We start from the raw sequence: 24,292 nt of genomic DNA, 5'->3' as shown, positions 1-24,292 counted from the left end.
CATGAACGTCCCTCCCAGTTCCTAGTCAGATCTGTCTTTCTATTCTCTTTCCAGATAAGATAGTTAGTGTAACTTTTTTTTACTTTCTGTGTTCTGGATTATGCATTGAAAATTATGTTTATTTCATGAAACTCTAAGATTTTTTTTTTCATTCGAGGTACATTTATTCTTGTTTAAAGCATTCTCGGAACGTCATACAGTGCTTTGCCCCTAACAAGCTGTAACTGTCTAATGAAGTTGATCACTTAAAGAAATATTAACTGATCACCTGTTTGTTAGGTTATTTTCCAGTCACTGCTCTAGTGCGGTGACCATAGCAATAGCCAAAGCAAACTTCTGTTGAGAAAAGGAGAAAAAATTGCCATTTTCTGTAGGGCAGACAGAAAATGCCAGTGATGAAGGTGACGTTCGATCACACGCCCGGAGGAAGTGAGGGAGCAGGCTCTGCCTCTTCCTGGGTGGTCCCAGGTGCATTCGGCCTGTGCCGAGTCCCCAGGGATGTGGGACATTGGAGGACCACCAAGGAGGCAGAAGGCTGGGTGCAGCACCGCCCACGCGGGTCAGCCTGCCTCACGTCCTGATCCCTGGCTTGGCTTTCACAGGCTCCAGCCGGCGACCGGTCCCGATGGCGAGAAAACTCATTCATTCTCATGTTCATTCTGTCTGTCTGTCTGTCGACCTACCTACCTGCCTATCATCCATCCATCCATCCATCCATCTACCTATCATCCATCCACCTATTTGTCTACCTACCTATCATCTACACATCCATTCATCTATCTACCTGTCTGTCTGTGTGTCTGTCTGTCTATCTATCTATCTATCTATCTATCTATCATCATCTTTCAATCATCTATCTACCTACCTACCTGCCAATCATCCGTCCTCCATCTATCCATCCATTCATCTATCGTCTCTATCATCGATTTATCATCATCTAACTATTCCGTGCATTTTCCTATGTCACAATGCTCCACGAAGCCGAAGTTCGCTTTCGCAGCAGGTGGCCATCTCTGCACTTCCTCTGAACTCGGCTCTCACACATCACCTGCTCTTTCAGGTTCCTCCGCTAAGAATCGGTGCCGTGTTCACACCGAGACCCACACAACAACTGCGGCATCGCCAACCCCGCCTCACAGCTCCGCGGGTTAGTGTGCCGAACGGCGTTTACTTCCCAAAGGATGTTACAGTTAAAAATACCGTGGGTTTGTATTTATTGAGAACAGAAGATACACTCGAAGCAACTAGTCTCTCAGCAAAATAAGATTGGTGTTAAAGTAGGTATCAACAAATCTTTTTAAAATCCCATCATGAATGCAGAGATTTTTATAAGATAAGAGGAATGGCCGTAAGAAGCCCAGCTGCCGAGCAGGGTAATACGAACAGCAGCCTCGAGCCTCTGCGAGGCCCGGCCTTGCCAGCTTAGGATGCAGCTTTCTCAAAACCACGATTTGGTGTAATTGTGCTTTTCCAACAGTCTAATTGAGCCACATTAAATTTTCATTTCTGTAAGTCAAAATTGGCATTTCATATTGTTAAACCTAAATATCACAAAAATAAGCAAAAAAAAAAAAATAAGAAGGAGGGTGGGCAGCTAGGGAGTGGGCAGGTAGGTGAAAAGTCACTGCACCAGTGCAAGTTGGCATTAAAGGTTAAGGGCATTTACAGCTAAGCTGTACTGTGAGACTGGAATTAAGTTAGGGAATGCAGGCCCTGTTGGGCTTCGGGGTATGTAAGGTTAAGCCTGCCACAAAGCAGTCAAGCTTGTCAACCTAGATTAATTAGGCGACTGTTTTTGCAAGTGACACATCTAACTGGGCTTTAAATATTATCGAAACTTTAGAAACCGCCTACCTCCCACCAAATTAGAAATGCTTATAAAAATCCAAATTCTAATTTTACGTGATTTTATTATTAGAGCTTTGCTTTCATCCAGATGGAAATGAGACAGGCAGCTGTAAATGAATTAATAGTAATACCAATAATGATAAAAAATAATATTTGACATTTCTGGAATTCTCCTCTATGCTTGGTAGTGCTTTAAGCATTTCATTGTGTGTGACTAATATCATACAGGTAACAGAAAAATAATCGAACATGTAAAAGCAATAGTTTAGTAACCTGTGACACTTTCAGTTTTCATTGCAATTTCAAAATGCTATTTATAATTTTGATATCTGATCCCTAGGAAAATGAGCACCTACAATTAAATCAAAATATGTGTATCGGCTGGGGTGAAAGCATTGGCTTACATGTCCCGTGAGGAAGCTAAGAAATTAACTTTGAACGTCAGAATATGTCGTCTGACCAGTATCTCTATTCTTGGAATCGTATAAAAGCAGAAACAGCGTCCCGAGGAGCGTGACGGGCTCGCATGCCGTGAGATGCTCGCGCGTGAACCCGTTTGCCGGGAGCCTCACCTTCTGCAGAGGCGCGAAGGTCTCCGCACTCAGAACAGCAGCAGGGTTCTCCGCCGTCGTCCGGGTGGCTCGTGGCGCCCGCGAAATCGTGTGGCTCAGCCTTTCGCTTCATCTTCCTCTTCGTGGTCATTGGGCTTCTTGGCACGATTTGCTGAATGGCACCCTCATGGCGACTCCGGGGCTCCTGACACCCTTAGTTATAAAAGGCTGTGTTATATACGGTCAGTTTTAGCTCAGGCTCTTAATGGTCTCTTGTCAGTGACGTGGTATTATCTCTAGAACTTCATTTGTGTTGAAAATAAAGATAAAACCCACATCTATTTCCTTAAACTCCTTATAGGGAGCATGGCACTTATTTTTACAGTGCCTTCTGCCTTAGGCTGCTCATTGTTGGAAGGTTTTCTGAGTGGATTCTGTATTATGTGATTTTATTGACCCCTAGTGAACTTGAAACTGCCTTAGCGGAATAGCTGGATGTATTTCCTTAAACAAACACACATTGTTCTTCAAATTGCTAGTATCTGTCTTCTTAATAGGGTCCTAGGCAATGAGAATCTTGACTTTGAAGTCACCTCTGCTGGGTTCATGTAGACGTCTGACTGTTTTTAACCTTTTTTCCTCCCATACTTGAATAGGGCCTTTTGACTCGTTTATTTCAAATGTACAGCATATAGGTGTAGCATATTTTTTACCTATACTCTCAGATTATAACATTTTTGGTATTTTATTCTATACGATCATAAAATAAGAAACCATCACACACACACACACACACACACACACACACACACACACACACCTATACATGCAAACAGGCCACCTGGGACACTTAGTTCTATTTTATAGCATCACTAATTAATGAGGGGCTGGTTCACATTAAATAGAAATATACTTACACAGAATCAGAAAACATTCATTTGTAATTGAAGTGCAAGGAAAATTTCATTAACTTTTTTCACTTCTGGCTTCACTGAGGTAAGAAGAGAAAAATGGTCACTCGAATTTTAAAAGTGCTCATAAAATTTTTCTCAGCACAGAATTTGTCCTCCCAGGGCTATTTATATGAAACCAGCCTTTTCCTAATGGTCGTTTCTGACGTAGATGTTACACTCAGATTTGATCGATGGGCACAGAATCTCCCGAAAAGCCGGATTTTGAGAGGTTTCTACTTGAATGGACACGGAAGTTTCATTTGAAATTGAAAGAAAAACGTCGTTTGAAGTTCTGCTTTAAACACAGTCCTTGCCGCTTGGATACGTGAGAAGGACCCTGGAAAGCAGGAAGGAGATGCGTCAGGGCACGCGTCACACAGATCACGCGTGTTTGTCCCGAGGTTTTCTTCTGGGTCCGTGAAAACGGGCGCCGTGCTCGGCGAACTGGTTCTCGTGCCCCAGAAACAGCCGCCCAGAGCGTAGAGACACTCTGGGTTGTTGTCGTCCCTGGCAGCTGCCATCTGACCGTTCTGTCGTTTTGGGGGGGCCGCCGGCTGTCGGGAGCACCGTTTCCCCTGGATTATTGCTGACAGTAATTGAACCAACAGTGGTAGTGCCTTGCTGTGACTTCGGGCCCCATTAAATAAGTCCTGCCTCGCTTATCTGGATGTCAGAGGCTCCGGTAGCGTGGGGACCGGCGTTCTCAGTAAATTACCCGCATTGTTAATTTCCACCCGCGTTCACGTCGGAGTAGCTGGCCAGGTGTAAGGGACACCTGTCGTGATACGCCTTTCCCCAAGCGTGTGCTCCGTATTGTAATTCGGCGTTCTCCTGTCGGTTACGGCAATGTCATTGCGTATGGGGACCAGGGCTACATGAGCGGCACGAGGCAGGCCGCGGTGACGGCAGCCGCCGTTCGTCCCCGGCGGAGACCGCGCTCGGAGGGGCCCTGTCGCCGAGGCCTCGTCTCCGGAGTTTTCTTCACACATCACGGTCCCTTTTCACGTGTGTGATAACAGTGCAGCTTTCTGACAGACGCTTACCGCCGCCGTATTTACGCGGCAATAAAGTTAGGTCGAGGTACGCTACGACGTCACTAACGGCTTTCAGTCGTCGTCGAGGTTTTTTTTTATGATGTTACAAAATGGCACGATTCAAGAAAAATCATAAACCTCTGCCCTATTTCTTTGTCAGGACCGACATTTGTGGAATTCTTTTGGTCGTGATGTCTTGGGCATTTCGTTGTCCAGGACATCGAGAAGCGTACAACAAGACAGCTCTCTGTCGAGTTACTGTGCAGGCGTTAAGGTTTCGTTGCACTCACTGGACGGACGGCGGTCGATATCTCCTTATATCTCCATTACCTGCCCTGATTTACATTTAGCTGCCAGATTTTCCGGAAAACCAAGGAAGTCTAGAGGCGATTTCGGCTGGCCAGCAGGATCGTCACTTCGTGTCATCGACCAGAGTCTTAGCGGTGGCCCCTTTGGGTTATTCTGGGTCAGTTCCTAGGTCCGTTTGAACTGAAAGCCATAATATTACTTATCCGCCTGTGACTCGGTTGTTGTGGCGAACAGATGTTTCCGTCCAACTTTACGACTTAGAAAGGACCCCCGAGGCGGTGCGCGGCCGGCCGGGACCTTGAGGTGCGGCCCCGCGCCCTGGCGCCCACCGGCGAGTCCCCGGTCGGGGTGCGGCGCTGTGTCCCCCGCCCATGCTCTGTGCCGCCCCCTCCACCGTCGAGGCCGCGGGCCGCGCCCTCTGCCCGGCGCATGCGCCCCTTCCGCCCGGGCCAAGTCCCGCTGGTGCCGGCGACGAAGGCCTCTGAGCACCCCGGGGCGGGCGGTGCTGCCTTTCACCCTCCTTCGCACCCCAGCGGCACCCCGGGTATGAGCCGCAAGGCATCCAGTCATTTGGCCGCGCCCTGGGAGGCAGAGACCAGACCCCTGTGCTCTTTGCTGGGTCCCCAGCCTTGTCGGGCACTAGGAGACGCTTGGTCAGCAGACGCTGAGGGTCGAAAGGGGCGGGTGGCTCTACGGATGTGCCCCTCTCAGCAACTAGAAGCCGCGGTCGCCCGCCCCACGCAGGTCGCCGCCCCGATGCAGGCTGCGGACGAGACACGTTGGCCTTTTCGCCTTCGCAGATGTCCATCCGCTGAGGCCTTTTTCGTCTCGGCCGTTGGGGTGATCTTATCGACTGACGACTCTAACTCGCTTATGTTGTAAGAGGTATTAAAAGAAATCTAGACGCGCTTGTATTATGCCGTGCGTGATTGGACAGCATTCGCCCCGGATCGAAGGCCCGTGGTGCAAGCGTCACGGCCCGTGCGTGGTGGCTTTTCCCCGGGGACGTCCGCCGCGCCGGCCCCCGGGAAGCTCTGCCGGCTGCGGCGAGTCCGAAGCCTGCAGCTGCCGCTTCGGCACGTTTTAGGAACTGGAGACTCACGGCCGGCAACGCGCCCGGCGTTAAAGCCTGCCTCTCTCCGTTCCGTTTCCTGCCCACCCAGGGCCGACGGCGCCGGTAGAGTTCATTATCGCTCCAATCGATTCCGCATCAGTTAGAGGAAACAGTCGTTTGCTTCTCCGCAGATTTGTAGATATGAATCTCAGCAGTAGCTCGGCAATCGATTTTTTTTAGACCTCAGCATCACGGAGACACAGATGGGAAGGACCGACTGGGCCGGTACGTACTGCCCGGCGCTGTGGAAATTAAGACTTCCCGTCATGTTAATGAATCGGCGTGGCCGACTGGCTCTCACGCCTTCGAGTCGGGGGGCGTGATTCGGATGGTCGTCCACAGATTCTCGCTGTCCACCTCTTTCTTCCTCCCCCTTTCCATTATTCTCGCCTCTCAGGAGTGGTAACAACGGGAAATCCTCGAACTGTAACTAAAAGTGGCCTCATTTCCAAAGCCTTGGAAGCCATTGCAGGGGAAAGGCTCTCTCAAGGGCTTTTCACGTCTCAAAGACGCGGCTGTACAGCCTGTGTCAGGAATAAATTCTGCACATTAAATCAACCCGCATGGCGAGAGCACAAACTTTTTTACCGGCACTGGCAAATTTCTGACGTAAAAGCCTCGAACGGAATGATTGGAAAGAAGCTGATCGGATAATGCAGAGACTCTGAAGGGATCTCCATGCTACGAGGTTTTTTTGTTTTTGGTTTTTTGGTTTTTTTTCCTAAGTCTAATTGAGATTTTTCCAAGAATTTTGACCAAGAAGTCAGCTTACTTTCTAGACCGGGTAATTGGGAAAGAAAGAAAGAAAGAAAGAAAGGAAGGAAGGAAGGAAGGAAGGAAGGAAGGAAGGAAGGAAGGAAGGAAGGAAGGAAGGAAGGAAGGAAAGAAAGAAAGATGAAATTACTAGACAAGCAACAGGGAATTCAGTAAAAAATAGAGAGTAAGATATTATGTGCTTGGTAAGTTTATTTCGAACTTCTTCCCTGAGCTGGTTAGAGCACCGAGCTTAACCGCCAAGGCCAAAGATTTGTGCTGTCCGTGGCGTGGACAGTCCCCCCTCCCTGGATCGGGGACACCGTGGTCCCCCTGACCGGCTGTCCTTCGAAGGCCCTGGTTCCCAGCTAGCGTTGGATGACAGGTGGACGGCAGACCAGGCGAGGGTCGTCACACGGCGTCAGAACTAAGTGTCTCAAAATGAGTGCACCGCCATGGTTACCCGCTTACGTGTATTCATATGCGTGTAAAATTTGTGTCATAGTGCGTGTGATGCCTTCGTACACGAAAGGGTGCACGGCTATGTCCGAATAAGCCATTCATCGTTTTCATTTTAAGTTACAAAAGCGAGAAAATTCAACCAGCTTAACTTGCCTTTTGATCAAGCACCAAGTTCACGCACGTGGACTTTCACGCCGTAGCAGACGTCTCTGAAGGCTTGCCTCACAGAGGGAAGTGAAGTTAGTCTCTGTGTTCCCTTTGGCAGGCGTAAAGTTAAATTTTAGGCCATTTGAAGGACAATGAAAATGTTAAGCATGTTGTTTTTTCCCTCGAGGCGTTAGAATGAGCGAGACCGAGTTGCTGTAAGAAATGTCACTCTGCTTACCGCGAAAGAGTCTCCTGCTCGTCTCACGGAGGACGACAGCCTGGGTTAAGGTGCCGCCATGAGGGGGATTAGTCGGAAAACTTCCAGGCGGCCGGCCGCAGCCCCGGTTCGCCCGGCTCGTGCGAGGCGCCGCCGCCGACACGGGCCTCCGCGTGCAGGCCACACGCCACCCCACACGCCACCGACGTACTGCGGTCGGGCCCCACGTCCGCGTGTCCCTCACGCTGAGGGCCGCGTCGCGTAGCCCCGGGTCTGCGTGAACAGAGCCGTCCCGACTGTCATCAGCGCTGTGCTCCGTTTCGTATAAACGCGACCTAACGACGACGCGGAATCGCGTCGAGAGCCCGCGGCGTTTCCTAGTCTCGCGTCCTCACCGCCTGGAGGAGGGGTGGGTGGTGGTGGCGCCCGCCGGAATGGGTGACCCGTGGGCCCCCCCCGCCCTCGTCGGGGCCCTAGGGCTTTATTTACCGCCTGTAATTTCACTTTTAAAAATAGTAACGATCTCGCTCCTGAAAAATTAAGGCTTAACAGAAATCCACATGAAAATATTATCCTTGTACGTTTAAATAATGAATATCGATTTTCGAGTCTTTTTTTTATGGTCGCAACGTCCGGTCTCCCTGTTTCCAGCCCCTTACCTGTGCTCGCCAACCTTTTCCTCTATCGTCCGTATTAAAGCGCTGCCCGTGCCGTGAGTGATAGTTCCTCGTGCGCGGAGCTCTCCCCAGGAAACCCGAGAGCTGAGGCTGGATTCCGAAGCAGCTTCGCGGCACCTTGTCCCGCTCACGGGAGCATTTCGACGAGCGCTCGATGAACGGGGAAAACGGCCGAATTCACTAATATCACCGCGTCTTCGGCTTTAGTTTATTTCATCTCCTATTTCTACTATATTTTTAGACTTATTCTGCCTACGTCCAGGAACATAGATAGAAGGCCGCATGCAATCTACCTTTCCAGGGAAACCACCTGAGCTGCACAGGCTGAAACCCGCCTTCCTCTCGTGGCCGGCGATCGAACGGCTGCTGCAGCTTCGTCGTTTAAAACCCTGACATCGTCTCCCTTTCGGCAACACTACAAAAGACGCGCTTCGTGTCTGAGCTAGAGACAGCACGCCCTCACCCGCCACGCCTTCGGAGTGCCACACGCGTTTGTTCGAGGTCTTCAGTTAGCCAGCTTCCCGCCGGTGCAGCCAAGACGGCCTCCAGCGCCTCCACCTGTTCCTCCACCCCGCAAACTTACCAAGCTCCGTCCCTGACGCTCGTTTGGGGTTCGTCTCCTCGGTCGCTTTGGGCCCAGGGTCACGGGCTTTGATCGAGGACTTCCAAAGCAGCTCGTTGGGGCCCCTGCTCTGTTACTTGCCAAATCTTTTTAAAGCCGGGCCAAAAAAATTTATTCTATCAGTGTAATAACCATATTTTATCAGGGTAAGAACCAAAATTCTCCGTTATGCCCCCAGATCTTATTCCCTCCCTCCCTCTGCACTATGCACATTACGTACTTCCCGGTTTCATAGACAGGTCCCTAATCTGCTCAGAATTTGTGCTTGTAAGTTCACCAGATAACTATCGAATCAATCGTCCATAATTAAACCCTAAGTCCAAGTACTCTGCATATTTTACAATGCTTAATTACTTCTTCCCAATGGCACACTTCAGGGCTATTTTCATCATGGGGATAATACGACTTGTAAGACTATTTTATACTTTGCAATCATCTATTAATTATGAAGCATAACTTCATTTTTTTTCTTGACGTGCAATCAACCTGCCATTTATCGTGGCCTGAATTTTATGGCAGGTAGGGTGGTTAGGTGTGCTTTAATTGCACGTGGTTAATGAATATTCTGTCATTTTTCCACTGCCTGAGATCTGCCCAAACCAGTACTATTTTTTTCATCATCTGCGTACCGATGATATTCGAGTGTGTTTTGTGTTTTGTGAGAAATGCCATTTTCATCTGTCGGGAAGTGGCTTAAACAGAGTTGTTTTGTTTTGTTTTGTTTTCTTCTATATATAACGTAATTGCCAAGGTCGCCAAGTAATCTGTGAGGACACACCGGTATGATCAAAGGCCAGCAAGGAAGGGCGACGGCCCGCGCTTGCTTGCTGCCCCATCGCTGCAGAAATGTGATTAGCAATAATGGTAGTTAATTATGTTGAACAATGAACCCAATCAATCCAGTCAGTTCACCAAGGAGAAAGGACAGCGTTAAGCGAGAACCGTGATAAGGTCGGGATGGACTGCGGAAACACATTAATTAGCCTGACGCGCGCTTTGATCAGCGCTGCGTTGTCATGCCCGGTAGCAGATACTACGGCTGCTCGCACACAAAAGAATGATGGGTCCCTAAAAATTCCAGTTTCCAGCGCCTTTAGTAACCGTGATTCTTACGTTCACCACGTTCTAGTTGAGGGTGACCGTCATGGAGTGTGCACGTACGAGTCCCTCGGCTTAGAAATAGGAGTTACTGCGAGAGACAAACAAACCACCACCTCCCAGCTCGCAGGGCATGCCGCAGAGGCCCACGTGCTCTGTGACGAGCCCCGAGAATGGCGTGAAGCCCGATCTGGCTGCAGAAAACCTGCGTAAAGGTATTTTACGTTTGCGTGGTTTTTTTTTTTTTCCTGGATGCATACAGGAGTAGCGAACAAATTGAATTACATTGAGCAATCTTAGTTTGAAATCATCAGTTTCCTTTAAATTTTAAATGAGGATTATGAAAATAATAATGCTTTACGAGCAAGCAGGTCTATATTTTCGTTGGATAGAGAGCCATAAAATGTGACCGCGAAATTTTAGGACACCTAAGCTGTTTCTTCATTGTAAAAGTAAACCCAGATGTGTAAGATGGCCTTAGAGCAACAGTAAAATCAAGAAATCCTTCAACGGCCATCATTTTGAATAACCGCATAGGCAGGCAGGCCTGCTCACCGGTAGCATAACCGACCTAGATTATACTCACGTAGCTTTCTGTCTGGAGGTGTAGTTCTCTGAATTGGAAAGACGGACGGACAGGGGACACATCCCCATCATTGATCACCTCGTCTTCTAAGTTGTTTCGACTCTCTGTCCTCAGTCACATGTGTCATAACCGAGGCTCCAGGGAGTGAGAAAGATCTAGAGAAAGTTTTTTTTGGGGGGGGGGCGGTCAGGGGGACGCCAAATCCTCCCGCTCAGTGATGCTGGCGTGTGCCGGCGTTAAGAGCAGGGGACTCAGGTGTAACGGGCCCCCCCGGGGGGCCACCCGTCCAGGGTGACGCGTCACACCTGGGTCCTGGGGGCGCGTCCCGGAGACTCGGTCGGGTCGGGCTCCCCATCAGGCTGCGTGCGCTCGCAGCTCGGCTGCGGGGGGCGGGGCGGGGGACAGAGGCTCACGCCGCTCACTGACGGGCGAGGCCGCGGCATCCGTCTGTCAATCCATCTGCTTCCCGGGGCCCGATGGCGTCTTTTCTCTTCTGCTATTTCGCGGCAATCCCAGGAAAGGAAATTACAGTCGCCGCATCTCCCGGTTTTAAAAATGTATTCAATTATTTTTGTAGCGCGTTTGATAGCTGTGACACTTGCTAACTTCAGATGACTTGAGTGCAGGATGAATGTGATCGTTTCTAAAGAAGGCTTTTCAGAGCTTCGAAATGGCAGCATCCCGAGATGCGGCGGTGACTCCCTGCCGCGGGGAAAAGGCGGACGGAGACGTTTCTCATTCGCTCCGAGCTTCGCACAGCTGCAGAGGTCACGGTGCCTCGGCATTCTCTCCCTTCCTCCTTCATCTGAAACAATTCGACCACAGCGAGTATCAGAAAATGAAGGACGCGCCTAAGGAACTGTGCGTCGCCGGCTCTCCGGCCGATCGTCTGCCCCTCGCCAAGCTGAAAATGCCTCCTCTGGAAGCGCCGTCAGTTTATGCTCGATGTTTGGAAACAGACGGGTCTAAGAGAAGGGTTCCGGCATTTCCGTCGTGGCTGGCGCGTCACTGCACGGGACTGGCGTTGGCGAAGCCGCGGAGAGACTCCCCAGGGGTGACCGAGTCGCTGTGCGCACCTGAAGACGACGCCCCTCACAGAAAACCCGCACGTGGTGGTGCTGGGCCCAAGCAGGGTCCGGACCTGAATCAGGGGCTCGAGCGGGTGATTCTCGGCCCCCGCGACCTGGCCACGCCCCTGCCTCCTCCTGGCCTCCTCTCTGCCCTGGGCCAGCCCCAGGAAGGTCCCAGGGGTGCGGCGCGTCAGGAGGCACCCCGTTCAGGCGGGGCCGAAGCGGAGCCTTCCTCGCCTGTGGGATCCTCTGTGAAGGATGCTCGCGGATTCAGGGACTTGCACGAGGTGGGTACCACTGTCCCCTTGCTCGATGTGATGAGGGAAGGAGGGTCCGTTCACGAGTGCCGCGCAGGCCAGAGGCCTCCACCCCCGTCCCAACCCGCGTTTGCGGAGTGAGGGACAGAGGAGAGGACGGGGGCGGAGTGCTGGACACGGCCCAGGAGGCCAACCGCAGACACAGGTCAGCACGAGGACGAGGCTCCCCGCAACGGCGGCTAACCCTGAGTGCGCTGCATGCCGGGCTCTTTCCAAGCGTCGCATGCAGAGTAATTCATTTGCTCTCTCCCCAAAGCATCACGAGGTAGCACAGTTTTTGAACGGACGTGGGTAGGTCATTTGCCCGCGTTTCTGGTCCGGTGAGCATGGGAGCTGCAACTGGACCCCAGCAGCCTGGGCCAAGCCTGCTCCTAAAACCGGCGACGACTTCGCGGGTGCTTAGGCGCCTGCGGAGGGTGCAGCCCTGTGCCGCGACGGCGTGGGGGAGGGCGGACATGCAACTCGAAGGCGCCGGAACCAGGCAAAGCTGCACACGCACGGTGAGCAGCATCTGGATCAGACGGAAGGGCAGGTGGCCCCTTCAGACGCCGACACCGTCACGTCTCCTGCGGACAGACGCATCTCCCGGCCGAGCAGGCGTCTTCGCGCAGACGTGGCGTGGAGTCACAGCCACACACACAGATGGCGCGCTGTCCACGGAAGCACCTTCTCAGGGCGTCGCGGACACTGATGAACGGCAGGTCTTCGGAATCCCAGGAGACCCCGGTGTACAGTCACTGTGTGCGCGCCCACGGGTCTGGCGAACGCCATCCCCATAAATAAACCGGACTTCCATTCGGTCTCGTGACATCAAACTGAAACGTTTAGATGTATTCTAGATAGAACTGGTAAACTGTTGCGTTCATGGAATTAGCAGATTTTGCAACACGGTTTAGTATACACATGAGTGTTTCTGTATAAAACTGCCTCTTTAAGAAATAGTAAACAATGTGTCAGTCGTAAACTGTTTTATAATATTAAACCGCATGTAGTTTAAGTATGAATTCAAAGGTAATAATAGAATCGTGTGGCCACAGCAGAAACCCAAGAAGCTTCTGGTCCATACGTCGTGACTAAAAGTGCAATCTGCATAGTTTGCTCATTCTTTGCTGCAAGTGTTTTCCGACTTGACAGCTATTATGAAGAAGGTAAAATAACATACTGTTCAAAAAAAAAAAAAACAACTCTTACTAAGTGTTCTTGACATTTGACAATGCCATTAAGCTAACACACTGAAGACGGAATTTTAAGTCGTGAGCTGTGCTGAAATTGGGCTTTTCTGAAAAGGTTTACAGGAAATTTGTTATGATTCATCGCTATGAACACACGCGGGCAAGGTACACTTTTCGGAATGTTTGGGGTTAGTCACATACACATAAAGCGTGAGGGGCAGATGCTGCGGGGCCAGGACCCCACGGGTCTTCTTACCCCGATGGCACCCACGACCCACCTCCCCGCCCCCCAGAAAACCCAATAGGAACATCTGAAATACGGTGTGATCAAATGTTTCAGACATGCTTTCGGATGCCTAATTTCTAATAAGGGAGAAAAGAAACGGTAAATAAATAACAGAGGTTTGAAGACGAAGTCCCTGCAGAAAGGGCCTGAGGAAACAAGTCCAGGTGTGCGCAGGTGGAAGGCGAGAAATCGGGGAAGGGAACGGGGCGACGGGACCCCCGCGTCTGGGTCTGCGGCACTTCGCTGACGGGGACCTGGGTGCTCAAGGAAACCGGTCACCACGACTCCCTGCTGGTCGGACTTTACTTCCTTTGGGAATATTGTGTTCTCAGATTGAAATCACAGAAACTCTTGGGATGCAAAGGAGTTGATCCTCTGAGGTCTACGCGTTAAGGATGAACAAACGGCTAAGACTACCTCTCGCCGAGTATTTTCGGTTCATTGCCGCGGCAGTTGCCTGCGCCGCCGATGTCCGTAGATTGTGAGGGTGTTTGTAGAGCCAGTGCGCGGGGTCCCACACGGGTCCGTGGTGCTGCTGGCGAACATTTATCCAATTTTGTGTTTGATTCATTCGGTTTCCAGAGGTATGATCGCAATAAAACTCGTCCTTCATGGACCTTTGGAGGGATTTGAAAAATGCTGATGGAATACAGAAAAACGCTCTTCAAAAACTGTATCCAAGATAAAATCAGAGATAGGTAGGGGAAACGACACAAGTTGCAAGGCTTACGGGACGCGGGTTCGAGGTGGAGGGCCGCTCTGCCCTGGGGCTCGCCGTGCGGCAGTGGGGACCCCCCCCACCCCCCCCCCCGTGTGATTTTTTTAAATGAGAGCTACGTTTTATGTCATCTAGAAATTTAGGGTGTTCTCGCTGACGGGTGGCTCACCCATCCCTAACACACTGCATTTAGTGCATCTACAAGAAACAGGAAGTCTTCCCTTTTCTTTCTTTCCAAATAGCGTCCCTCGCTGCTTCCGAGTTTTTCCCCAAGTTTGCCTCCTTTGGACTTTCCTTTCTGCCCTCCTTTGGGAATTTTACCTTCATTAAATCTAGTCATTTGTCATTTCCCAAACCTTTGCCACTCAGCTTTCCAATGTCTTAAGTCTTAAACATTTTTTAAGCTCAAGGTTGGCCGGTGGTCAGCAAATCCTCTTTTGTCATGGACTGAAGCATCTTCTTGTCTTATTTTAGAGACTTTATCATAGTTTCAGTGCTTGAAGGCAAAGGGTGTCCTCTCAATCTCTCTCTCAATCTCTCTCTCTCCCCCTCTCCCTCTCCCCTTCCCCTCTTCTTTTCTGATCAGCATTCCTGATGCCCCTAGCTCGTTCAACACTGTCTTTCTCCATGTTACTCGTCACTTTCTGATATGTGATATGTATCGATCTTATTTACTTTGTTGCCTACAATGCGTCCTCCCCGACCCCCAGCAGAAGTTAAACGCCGCAAGGCCGTGGGTCCAAGCCGTGTGGCACATGGCATGCCTCAGACACTGCCCAGCCTCGACAGGGCGCTCAGTGAACACCTGCCGAATGAACGACTCACCTGTAACATGTGCGCGGGCACACGCGGAAAGAAAAATAAAACTCCGTGGTTCGTTTCCCTCGAACGGTCTGATGTCGCTTTCAACCAGCGCTGTTTTGTTTTGTGCTTTCAGATATCAACATGGCAGGAGAGCCCAAACCCTACAGACCCAAGCCCGGAAACAAGAGGCCCCTGTCTGCGCTTTACAGGTGAGCGGGCGGGCGGCGTTTTGCAGCACGCGGCCGCGGAAATGACTTGCGGCTCCGAGAGGTGGCGCATCTCTGGCGAATCCAATAAGGGGCAAATCTTAACGGCATAAAGTACAAGAGCGCGGTGGCTGCCAGGCAAGTGTGCCCCGCGGCACCGGCCCGCGTCTCGGAAACCGCGTCCCCGCCCCAGACACACGCACACACCCGCCGCGGCGAGGCCGTCCTCCAGTGGACTCTAACAGGCCCCCCCACGATGCCCGGCGCGTGGAGCAGAGGTGGACGTTCGTTGGCGACGGTGTGCCGCGTGACATACGTGTGCCATGTGACAGGCGTGTGCCGCGTGACAGGCGTGTGCCGCGTGACATGCATGTGCCGCGTGACATGCGTGTGCCGCGCACGGAGTTCCATTTGCTTTGATTCTCACAACAATCCCGCGACGCGGCTGCCGCCACTCTCGAGCGACAGCACCTGAACCGCAGCCTCCGGGCGGCGCCCCGGGCCGCACGCTGAGGGACGAGGGTGCCGGGGCCCGGACACACGGTGCCCGCGCGGGACCCGAATCCTTCCCACCAGGTCGGGCGCCTCGGTCGCCCCGAAGCGCCTGCCCTTGACACAGGCCCCGCCTCTCCGGAGCCTTCGCCCCGTCCGGCGCCCTCCTGCCCGGCCGCGGGGCTTCCCGGCCCCGCCGCCCCCCGGCCGCCCCCACGGCTCGGTGCCGGGTGGACGGACTGGGCTTCGGGTGGCACCTTCGTGGTTCCCCTGTGCTCCTTTTAAGTAAAATTCGATCTATTCGAAGGAGAAGAAAAAAGTAAACTCGTGGAACTTTCGTTTTTTTCATAAACGGCCACTTTTGAAAATAAATAAACGTCCTGCCGCTGAGCCGCACGTCCGTGCCACGCCTGTGCCCCCGGCGTGTGCACAGCCCGCGGGGCCCCCCTCGCCGCCCCGGCCCCGTCCGCGGGGCCCGGCCAGCCGTTCCCGGCCGTCGGCCCGGCCTGTCGCCCGGTTCGCTCGGCCCTTCCCCGGATACGCTGTCTTCTCGCCTCGGCGTCGCTGCCCAGCGAGCTAATGCCGGCGAGGGCAGGGCCCCTCTTCCTGGCGCCATCTGGAGGAAGCAGACTTTGCGATGCGTGTCAAAATCGACTCTGTTCGCTATCGAACAGTAAGAAGGGCGAGCCTGGGGCCGTTTCCTGGTCTCTGGTCTCGGGACCCCGGCGTGGCTCCTCGCCAGCCGCTCACAGCCTCAGCTCCCGAGCTGCTTAAAGAAAAGGGCCACGTGGCTTCCAAGGTCTGGTTCCGGCCCGAAGCCCCAGGACCCGCTCGCGAACGAGCCCCTCAGACGTTAAAAGATGTCTGGGAGGCGTATCTGAATAGCTCTTATGATTTTGGCGGTGTGAGTTTGTTTCATTTGAATCAGAATTTTTGTGTAAAAATGGAAACCCACAGGACTCTGCAAATGCGGGTAACTGGCCATAAGGCAGAGCCGGTGCGGAAGGCAGACGAGGTCACCGGCCAGGCACAGGGTCCTGCCCGTGCCCCGCCTGAGAGAAAGGGCCGTGTTTGTACAGCTGAGAAGTGCAGATGATTTTCTGAACTGATTTGTTTTTAAATGTATGCACAGAGCTGCGGCTAATGCACATTTGAAAAGTCACATTTCGGCTATTAACAGGACACGTCGATGGCCTTTTGTCTTGTCAGGGTCACCCCTGCCTGTGCAATGATGTTAATTCTCCCGTTTTCCCTGTTTTGGGAGTGTTTCGATTTTCTCATGAGAATGGAAGCTCATGACAAGAAGCAAATGTCTTCTTAAATGGTACTTCGTTTGTTATGTTTGTTATTCCTCGGTTGTGTTGAGTTGCACAGGCTCCATCACGTGTGACTCTGAGCAAATGACTCGGTCACCCTGAACTTGAATCGTCTCACCTGCTGATGAATTTGCTCGGTGTCACTCTGGCTGCCGAGACGGGAGACGTCGTTGAACTCTCTCAGAGTCTGCGAAGGGACCGACAGACAGCTCTGATCTCCAGCAAACGCTTGTACCGCTGCTGGGTCTTCAAGAGGCTATCAGAGTGTGTGCGCGTGTGTGTGTGCGTGTGTATGCGCACGCGTGTGTGTGTGTGTGTGCGTGCGTGTACTCTCCAACTTAGGGTTTCGAGAAAGCAGGCGTGCACTCAGAAAGGCCCAGGTCTCCTTCAAGCCTATTTCACTCATTCGGGCGCTGGATTTCAACACCAGCTTTGCCTGTAGCTTCGCTCCGACCCGCGTCTGAGAATGTGGTCGCCCCCTCGTCTCCCCCTTTCCAGCTGGGGTTCAGCTCACGCGAGCCATTCCAGAAAGCACTTCTCCCTTCGCTCCTACCCTGCAGGACAGGTCGAAGGCCTTGCCGGGGAGGGGCGAGGCCAGACTTGGGGACCAGCGGGCCCGCGTTCAGGTCCCAGCTCAGCCGCTCCCAGCCCCGTGACCTTGGGTGACACCCTCGGCCCCTTTGGGAATCGGTTTCCTCACCTATAAAATTGGATCCACCGCGGTGGGCATCGTGAGGCTTCAATAAATCAATGTTTATAAAGCATTTTGAATAATGCCTGGCCCTCGGCAAATACGGCTTAGTTTTCTGTTGCTGCCGCTGTTGTTAAATGCAAAGTATCATCAACCCGTGAGCACTAAACGCTGATGTTAGTTTTCCATTTTATTTTATTTTCTCTACGGCGCCTGTTTTTCTGAAGGCTATGTTCTCTCTCGTTCTGCTGCTGACTCTAGTGGGTCCTGAATGAGGTATTATTAAATCCACTGCCTATTTCCTGTTCAAAGTAAATCTTAGGAAAGAAAAAAAAATCAATCCTGTTCTACACAAAACAATTACCTTAATAAAAAACCTCGGAGAAGTTCTCTCTGGGCATGGCGCGACGCGACCATCTGTTTCTGAGGTTTAAACTGCTAAACAGTTTCCTCCAGTGGGATGTTTCTGCCGGCAGGTTTCTTCTGCTGCTTTTTCTTTTCACCTTTCAGGCTCAAATTGCACAAGTGAGGTGTTCGTGTCCGCTGGCCACGTTGGCCCCGAGAGGGGCAGCCCGCATGGCGCAGAGGTGGCCGCGCCAGTCCGCCCGTGCGAGGACCGTGTGGGCCGCGGCACGACCGCGACCTCGTGCTCTGCTCAGCAGCCTTGGCACTGGCCATGGTGCTGCCACGCAGTTAATGAGAAAGAAGGGATCTCCGAGTCACCCCGGGGCCGGGGAAGCCGCCGGAAGCCGGGCCGAGCCCGCGGGTACAGCGCGGAGTGCCATGGACCGTGGCTCCGGCGTCACTGTCACCCGCGGTGTGGCGTGAGGTGGGACGGTCTGTCGGCTCCCCCACCCCCGCCCCCCACGATCTCCGGCTCGATGTCGCCACCGACGGTCGTGGGAGTGCTCGGATCCAAGACTCGCCTCCCGAGGCCTCGAGCGGTGAGGGGATGGTGGTCTGTCTGTCCCTCCTGCTCCGCGGCCGGCGGCCCCTCCCCCTGGGGCGCGTCTGCAGGCCGGACACGGGGCCCCCGGGAGCGTCCCGTCTGAGCAGAGGCGCCAGTCGAATGTTCCGGCCAGTCTCAGTGGGACGCCGGCTCCGCCGCGTCAGCCGGGGCTGTCGTCCTGAGAACACGCCAGGGTGACAGCAGAGGCTGGACTGTCCGTCCGCGTCAGGTGGAGGCGTCACGGTGGCTTCCCGGAGGCGTCAGAGGAAGCCGAACAACAGCAGAGCGTAGGGAAAGCAAGGAGAAAACCAGCGTTCCGACGTAGAAACGGACGCTCGAAGTCGCCAGGGCCGCCGGGCCGGACGCGTCCGGGCACCGGGCAGACAAGCCTTCCGCCAGGAAGCGGTCGGCGGCGCAGGCGGCGACCGGCGGCGAGGAAGCCGGCGTCCGGGAGGCGCTTCGAGGGGCAGCGAGAAGTTGGGGCGTCATCCCGTGCTACCCGGAGCTGTCGAGAAAGGCGGCGACGTCATGCAAGTAAAATATTTCCGAACAAGGCGTCTCGAAAATCTCAAGCACCAGGATTTAGATCGAAATGTCTTCAGTGCTTGCCATAATTAGGAAATAACACTAATTAGGAAATCTCAATTGATTGACCGAGCACAAAGGAGATAGAGTTAATTTACAGAACCAGGAAATTCGCGGGCGGCCGTCCCGGCCTGTCTCATAAGGGGGCACGTGGGCCGGCTTTAAGAGGCTCAAGATGCCACAGCCGACAGGTCTCACAGCGAGGTCTTCCCTTGACGTCCGAGGTAGCCCCGAAGGACCCGGTTCTTAGGGGGCACGGAGGTGGCCGGAAGCCCCTCCCCTGTGACCGGCCCCAAGGCGTACGGTGCTACAAAGTGACCGTAACTGCCAGGCCGCTGCCCCTTCGTTCCTGAAGATCTGCTGGAAACAAGTGATTCCGCTAATACGCCGCCAAGCACATTATCAGTTTTGACTAGTACAACAATCAGAAGTAGATATATCAAAACTTCCACAAACAAATAACTGCAAAAAAAGAAAATAACTCTATACGGAGAGCACAAATCGGAATTAGACTAACAATATTATCTCCATGGATCATTTACATGCTGCACCCCCATACCAAGTCTCTTTTTCTTTTAGCCTCTGCATGAATCTTGCCGGAATTCAAGTTAGTCCAGATTAGGTCTTAATATGTTACTTAGAGTTTTTTTACTAGTGCTAATGTGCATTTTCATCCAAACAAGTATAGTAATTCTGTCAGATTTATACGATTGCATGTTAAGCACATAGCGTATTGTTAAAGTAAAATAAAATTTCTTGTATTTTTTCCACAGACTTGAGTCAAAGGAGCCTTTCCTGTCCGTTGGGTGAGTAGATGTCTAAATACTTTAAATCTCAATTCTTTAACTGATTTTTAATTCAAATCGACAAGGTCTTCTGAGATAGTATTTTTAGTCATTTAATCCCATATTCAAAGCCGTAACGTATCACTGAGTAAATCGTTTCTTCAGCAACATGGCTGTGTACGTTTTATAAAGACTTAAGTGAAATGTCCCCGAAACCGTTCTGTGACCTCAGAAATTCAGCTGACGTATGTCTGTGAGATCCTGAATCCTCAAGGAACGCCAGCCGGGTCAGACAGCCGTCACGTAAACACGTAACCACGCGCTCAGGTCGGCTTTAAAACTCCCTCCGAGTGGCTCCCCCGTCCCCGTGCCCGTCCGCTCACCCCGCACCGCGCGCCCCCGGCCTGCTCACCCCGCCGCGGGTCCCCGCCCGCTCGCCCTCTCCGTCGTCCACGCCGTTTCCCCGTCCTCCTCATGTCACTGCGAATGCCCGCTCCGCTCATGCCGACTGCGTCTCTGGACACAGAGCTGCAGCGGGCAGGCTGCACACCACAGTCCTAACGCACTGTTGACAAGGGCACACGCCGACCATTTCCAGGCGATTAGAACTAGTTACGAGTGAGCAAAGTTGTTTTTAACCCATCTATCAAATAATCCTATCGGACAAGGGCTGGCTAAGGGACTTTGGCGTGCTCGGGATTATGCCCGATGTACAAACAGCAGAAAGTATTGAAAATGTGCTTCTTAGCTTAGAGGAGGTCATGCATTATTGGATGAGAAAAAAAAAAAATCGCCTCCAGGCAGCTGCTGTCCTCATGCTTAATGGCCAGAAAAGGGGACGGGGTCAGATTTTTAAACGATCACATTGATTTTTTCTATTCCTTTGTTCGTGGCCTTTGAATATTTCCGTCACTCACTGAGCACCGGGGTGCCCTCTCCCCTTCCCAGTCCTCACAAAAGCGTTTTTGGAAAGTCATCTGAATCACAGGAATCAAAATAATTGTTTGGGAGGCTGGGAAGGAAAAACGGAGGACTTCACGAAAGACGGAAGGTCAGTCGCTCTGGGCCCACACAAGCCCTTCCTCCCGCTGATCATCAGCCGCCATTGTTCAAAATCTGAAAGCCTGAAAAAAGCTTTTATTCTGAATGCCCTGACCTGGCCTCAAGTCAGAGGCCGCAAATAGCTTCTCCCCAAGCCTCGGGGCGCAGCTTCTCCGAGGCACTTCCTGTGCCCCCGGCACGTGGGCATGGAAGTCACTTTTCAGCGCATGCCTCTGTGTCACAGGGACAGGCCCCAAGCCAGCTTCGTTTTAAATGTGTCAGGAGTTGAGAACTCAGGAGTAGAGCCTGGGGGAAAAAGTTTCCAAAAAAGAGTGATTGACAGCTCGACAAATGCTCAGACGGGCTGGCGTGGCAGGAAGGAGGTGTCGCCGCCCGGGACGTGACTTTAAAGTAAAACGGGGTGAGCCGTGCACCTCCACAGCCCTGCTGACCGGACGGCTTACGTTAGAGTTTAAGTAAAACTGTCCGAAAGCACGTGTGACTCTCCCGATCCTGTTCAGTAAGAGTGCAGGCGACAGCGACCATCGGGACACCCATGAGCCACGAGCCTGCAACCCGCCGTCGGAACCGTTGCTCAAATCTGTGACTTTCCTCCCAGTCGGTCGCCAGAGGGATTGACCACGCAGAGTCCAGGCCGCAGTATCAGTGGCCACGTGGCTGACACCCCACGTTCTGCCTTGTACGGCTCGTGTACGTTAACGTTAGTTCTGTGTGGAGTAAAAAATATATTAAACAGGTAAATCGGTGCTGATGTTGCGTACTTCGGTCCGTCGCCAGGCGGAGTCTTAACGCACTTGTTGAAACGTACTTCTGGAAAGTGCTTTTGCTCCCCTAGGTCAGACACTTACACCCCAGCTGTGTTAGTTTGGGCCATTACTCACCCCCAAGTTTCGGTCCTTCGTCGTGAAATGGAGGTTGAGGAAGATAACGTACTCCGAGCGTCCAGCACGGTTCCTGGAACGCAGGAATGGCTCGTATTATAGTTCTGGAAGGTATTTTCATGGACAATGCTGTAAAAAATCAGAGTAAAACTCCACCTTTACAGGCCATGCTTTCGGGTCCATGTGGAAGCCAAAAAGTTTTTATAATGAAGAGAGAAAAGTAGAAATTGGGAATGGAATAAGCTACCAAACGAGATGGGTACAGATATCGTTTCATATTTCAACGATGAACATTAATAATTATTTAGATTGTTTAAATGAAAGGAAATACGGACACATTTTTAATGTGCATCTTCTCTTAACATAAATACGGGAGCAAATTTTCTCCTTTGGTACATGTGCTATAGGAATTATGAAATAAAATTTTTAAATGTCACAACAGAAACTCAACCTGAATACACAAACAGAAAAATGCGCCCAAGAAAACTCCAACACAAGGAAACAGGCATTTGGGGGAGAGATCAGGGACCTGGGGGCCGAGCTAATGAAATCTCAGGTCCCCGACCCTCGGCTCAGGCTGATGCAAGAACTTCCGTGTGTGCCAGTGGATGGTTAATAAAATGATGTCAGGAGGAAAAATAAACAGTCAGATAAACTTTAGTCCAGCACGAGGCATGAAGGCTCAACCAGTCTGATCCTGGGACCCAGGGCGGGGGGCTGGGGGCTGCGTCAACCAGGGCCACCCAGCCGGAAGCCACCGTGTCCCCCACGCTCGTCCCCCGCCGCCCCCGCGACTCGCACGGGGTCTCCCTACGGACACGCGGGGCCCCCGGGGCGGCTGCCGGAAACCCTGGGAACGCGCCCGCGGCGGGCTCGGGAGCACGTGGCGGAGGCGCGCGCGCTGACCGGGCCCCGGCGCGCGGCACCCACGGGCGCCCACGCAGCACCCACGCAGCACCCACGGGCGACCACGGGGCACCCACACCCACAGGGCACCCACGCGGTGCCCACGCAGCACCCACACCCACGCGGCGCCCACGTGACACTCACACCCACGTGACACCCACACCCACGCGGCGCCCACGGGAGGCGGGGGGAGCAGCGGGCGGGGCGCGGCAGCCCCTGCACCCAGCACGGGGGCCGGAAATGTGTCCGATGACTCCAAGACGGGGTGACCTAAGTTTCAAATGTTAAATTATCAAATAATATCATTTAAATATTTAATGAGTAGTTTTATTAAATGTTAATAACAATGCATTACATTTTAAGTTATTATGAATGTATTTCACATACATGTACTTTTTATGTGTAATGTGTATTACATCTATAATTTATTATAAACAAATAATGTAAAATATTTAATTGTAAATAAAATGAATTTGAATAATAGAATTAAAATTAAATTTTTTTCTCATCTCACTTACCTAACAGTAGAAAATATCAGTTAACTGACCGTGGTTTTCAGCCTGGAGCTCAGGCTCGAATGCTGGTCAAGTACTCAATGGCTGATCACCTCCCCCTCGAAACATTACATTTCAAAGCAATTAAGAAAACTCTGCGGCAAAGGCTGCCTTCTCTGTGCCATCGGATAGCTCCTGATCTGGGAGGTGAGCTGGAAGGGGACAGGCGTGGAGTTTGCATTTAGAAAAAGAACAAGAACCAAGTGCTCTTCTCGATGAGGTTTCTGAGGAGTCATTCTTAACGTAAAGCCCTTCTTGCCTTGAAAAGGCTTTTCACAGTTTTTCAATGAAATACACAGAGGAGGGGGAAAGAAAGCTCCCGTCCTTTTGGCGTTGGAGAGGAAAGGTCTAGAAGGACGTGTCTAGGCCACACATTAGTTAGTTCTCCTCAAGCATAAGTGACCCGCTGACCCTGAGCGGCTTTAAAAATACGCTCGAGGCCCTAAATGAAAATGCCCGGTGAGTTATTTCTTCTGAACCCCCGCGGCATGAAGTCGACCTTTTAAAAGAATTTTAATATGAATGGTCGTATTTTAGGACCGAAACTTTGATGCACACCAATTTCTCAGTTGATGAATTTTTGCGTGAGTGGCTTTATCATGAGAATGATTATTTATTGTCTGGGTAAAAAAAAAAAAAAAAAGATTTTTCACTGCATTAGAATAATGTAAATAACTCAGACTGATTTAAAACTTGCATGGATAGAGCTCAGAATGTATTCTTTTTCAAGCCTGGCTGAGAGACTTGCAGAAACACATCAAGGGTAAAAATGTCTGCATTACTATGTTTATCTCGCAGGAGGTGCTGGCCCTGCGCGTGAGCCGACGCCGGCCCGGCCAAGCCCGGGCCCTGATTTTCGAGCTGCGCTCACGCTGCGCCTGCTGCACTCAGCCCAGGCCAGCGGGTGTGGACACGGCCGGGCTCGCCCTGTGCCCAAAACTGACCCTCCCGTAACAGCTAACAGCTGTATTTTGTGAAATAATGTCCCCAGCCCTTTCCAGTCGTGGAACTGAGCTTGGATCTTTGATACACCTCTGTTCCTGTGAAGACATAATTAAACCCTGACTCGCTTACTCAGTCAAGAATGCATGCCATGTTACTTCTATCCAGGGTTCGCACGGGAGCTC

General features: G+C 51.9%; 1 protein-coding gene across 8 annotated transcripts in view; it reads left to right on the top strand.

Moving 5' to 3' along the window:
• Positions 1 to 24,292, top strand: part of RALYL (RALY RNA binding protein like) — a 226,942-nt gene that overhangs the window by 166,305 nt on the left and 36,345 nt on the right. For all 8 annotated transcript variants that reach the window (XM_036233265.1, XM_036233262.1, XM_036233264.1 and 5 more), the window contains 2 exons: positions 14,872 to 14,947; positions 19,751 to 19,783. In XM_036233265.1, coding sequence (XP_036089158.1) covers positions 14,872 to 14,947; positions 19,751 to 19,783 — 109 coding nt within the window. The remainder of the gene's footprint in view (positions 1 to 14,871; positions 14,948 to 19,750; positions 19,784 to 24,292) is intronic.

Source organism: Rousettus aegyptiacus, unplaced genomic scaffold (genome assembly GCF_014176215.1).
Source record: "Rousettus aegyptiacus isolate mRouAeg1 unplaced genomic scaffold, mRouAeg1.p scaffold_m13_p_15, whole genome shotgun sequence".
Taxonomy (NCBI): domain Eukaryota; kingdom Metazoa; phylum Chordata; class Mammalia; order Chiroptera; family Pteropodidae; genus Rousettus; species Rousettus aegyptiacus.
This window is presented reverse-complemented; position numbering and strand designations above follow the sequence as displayed.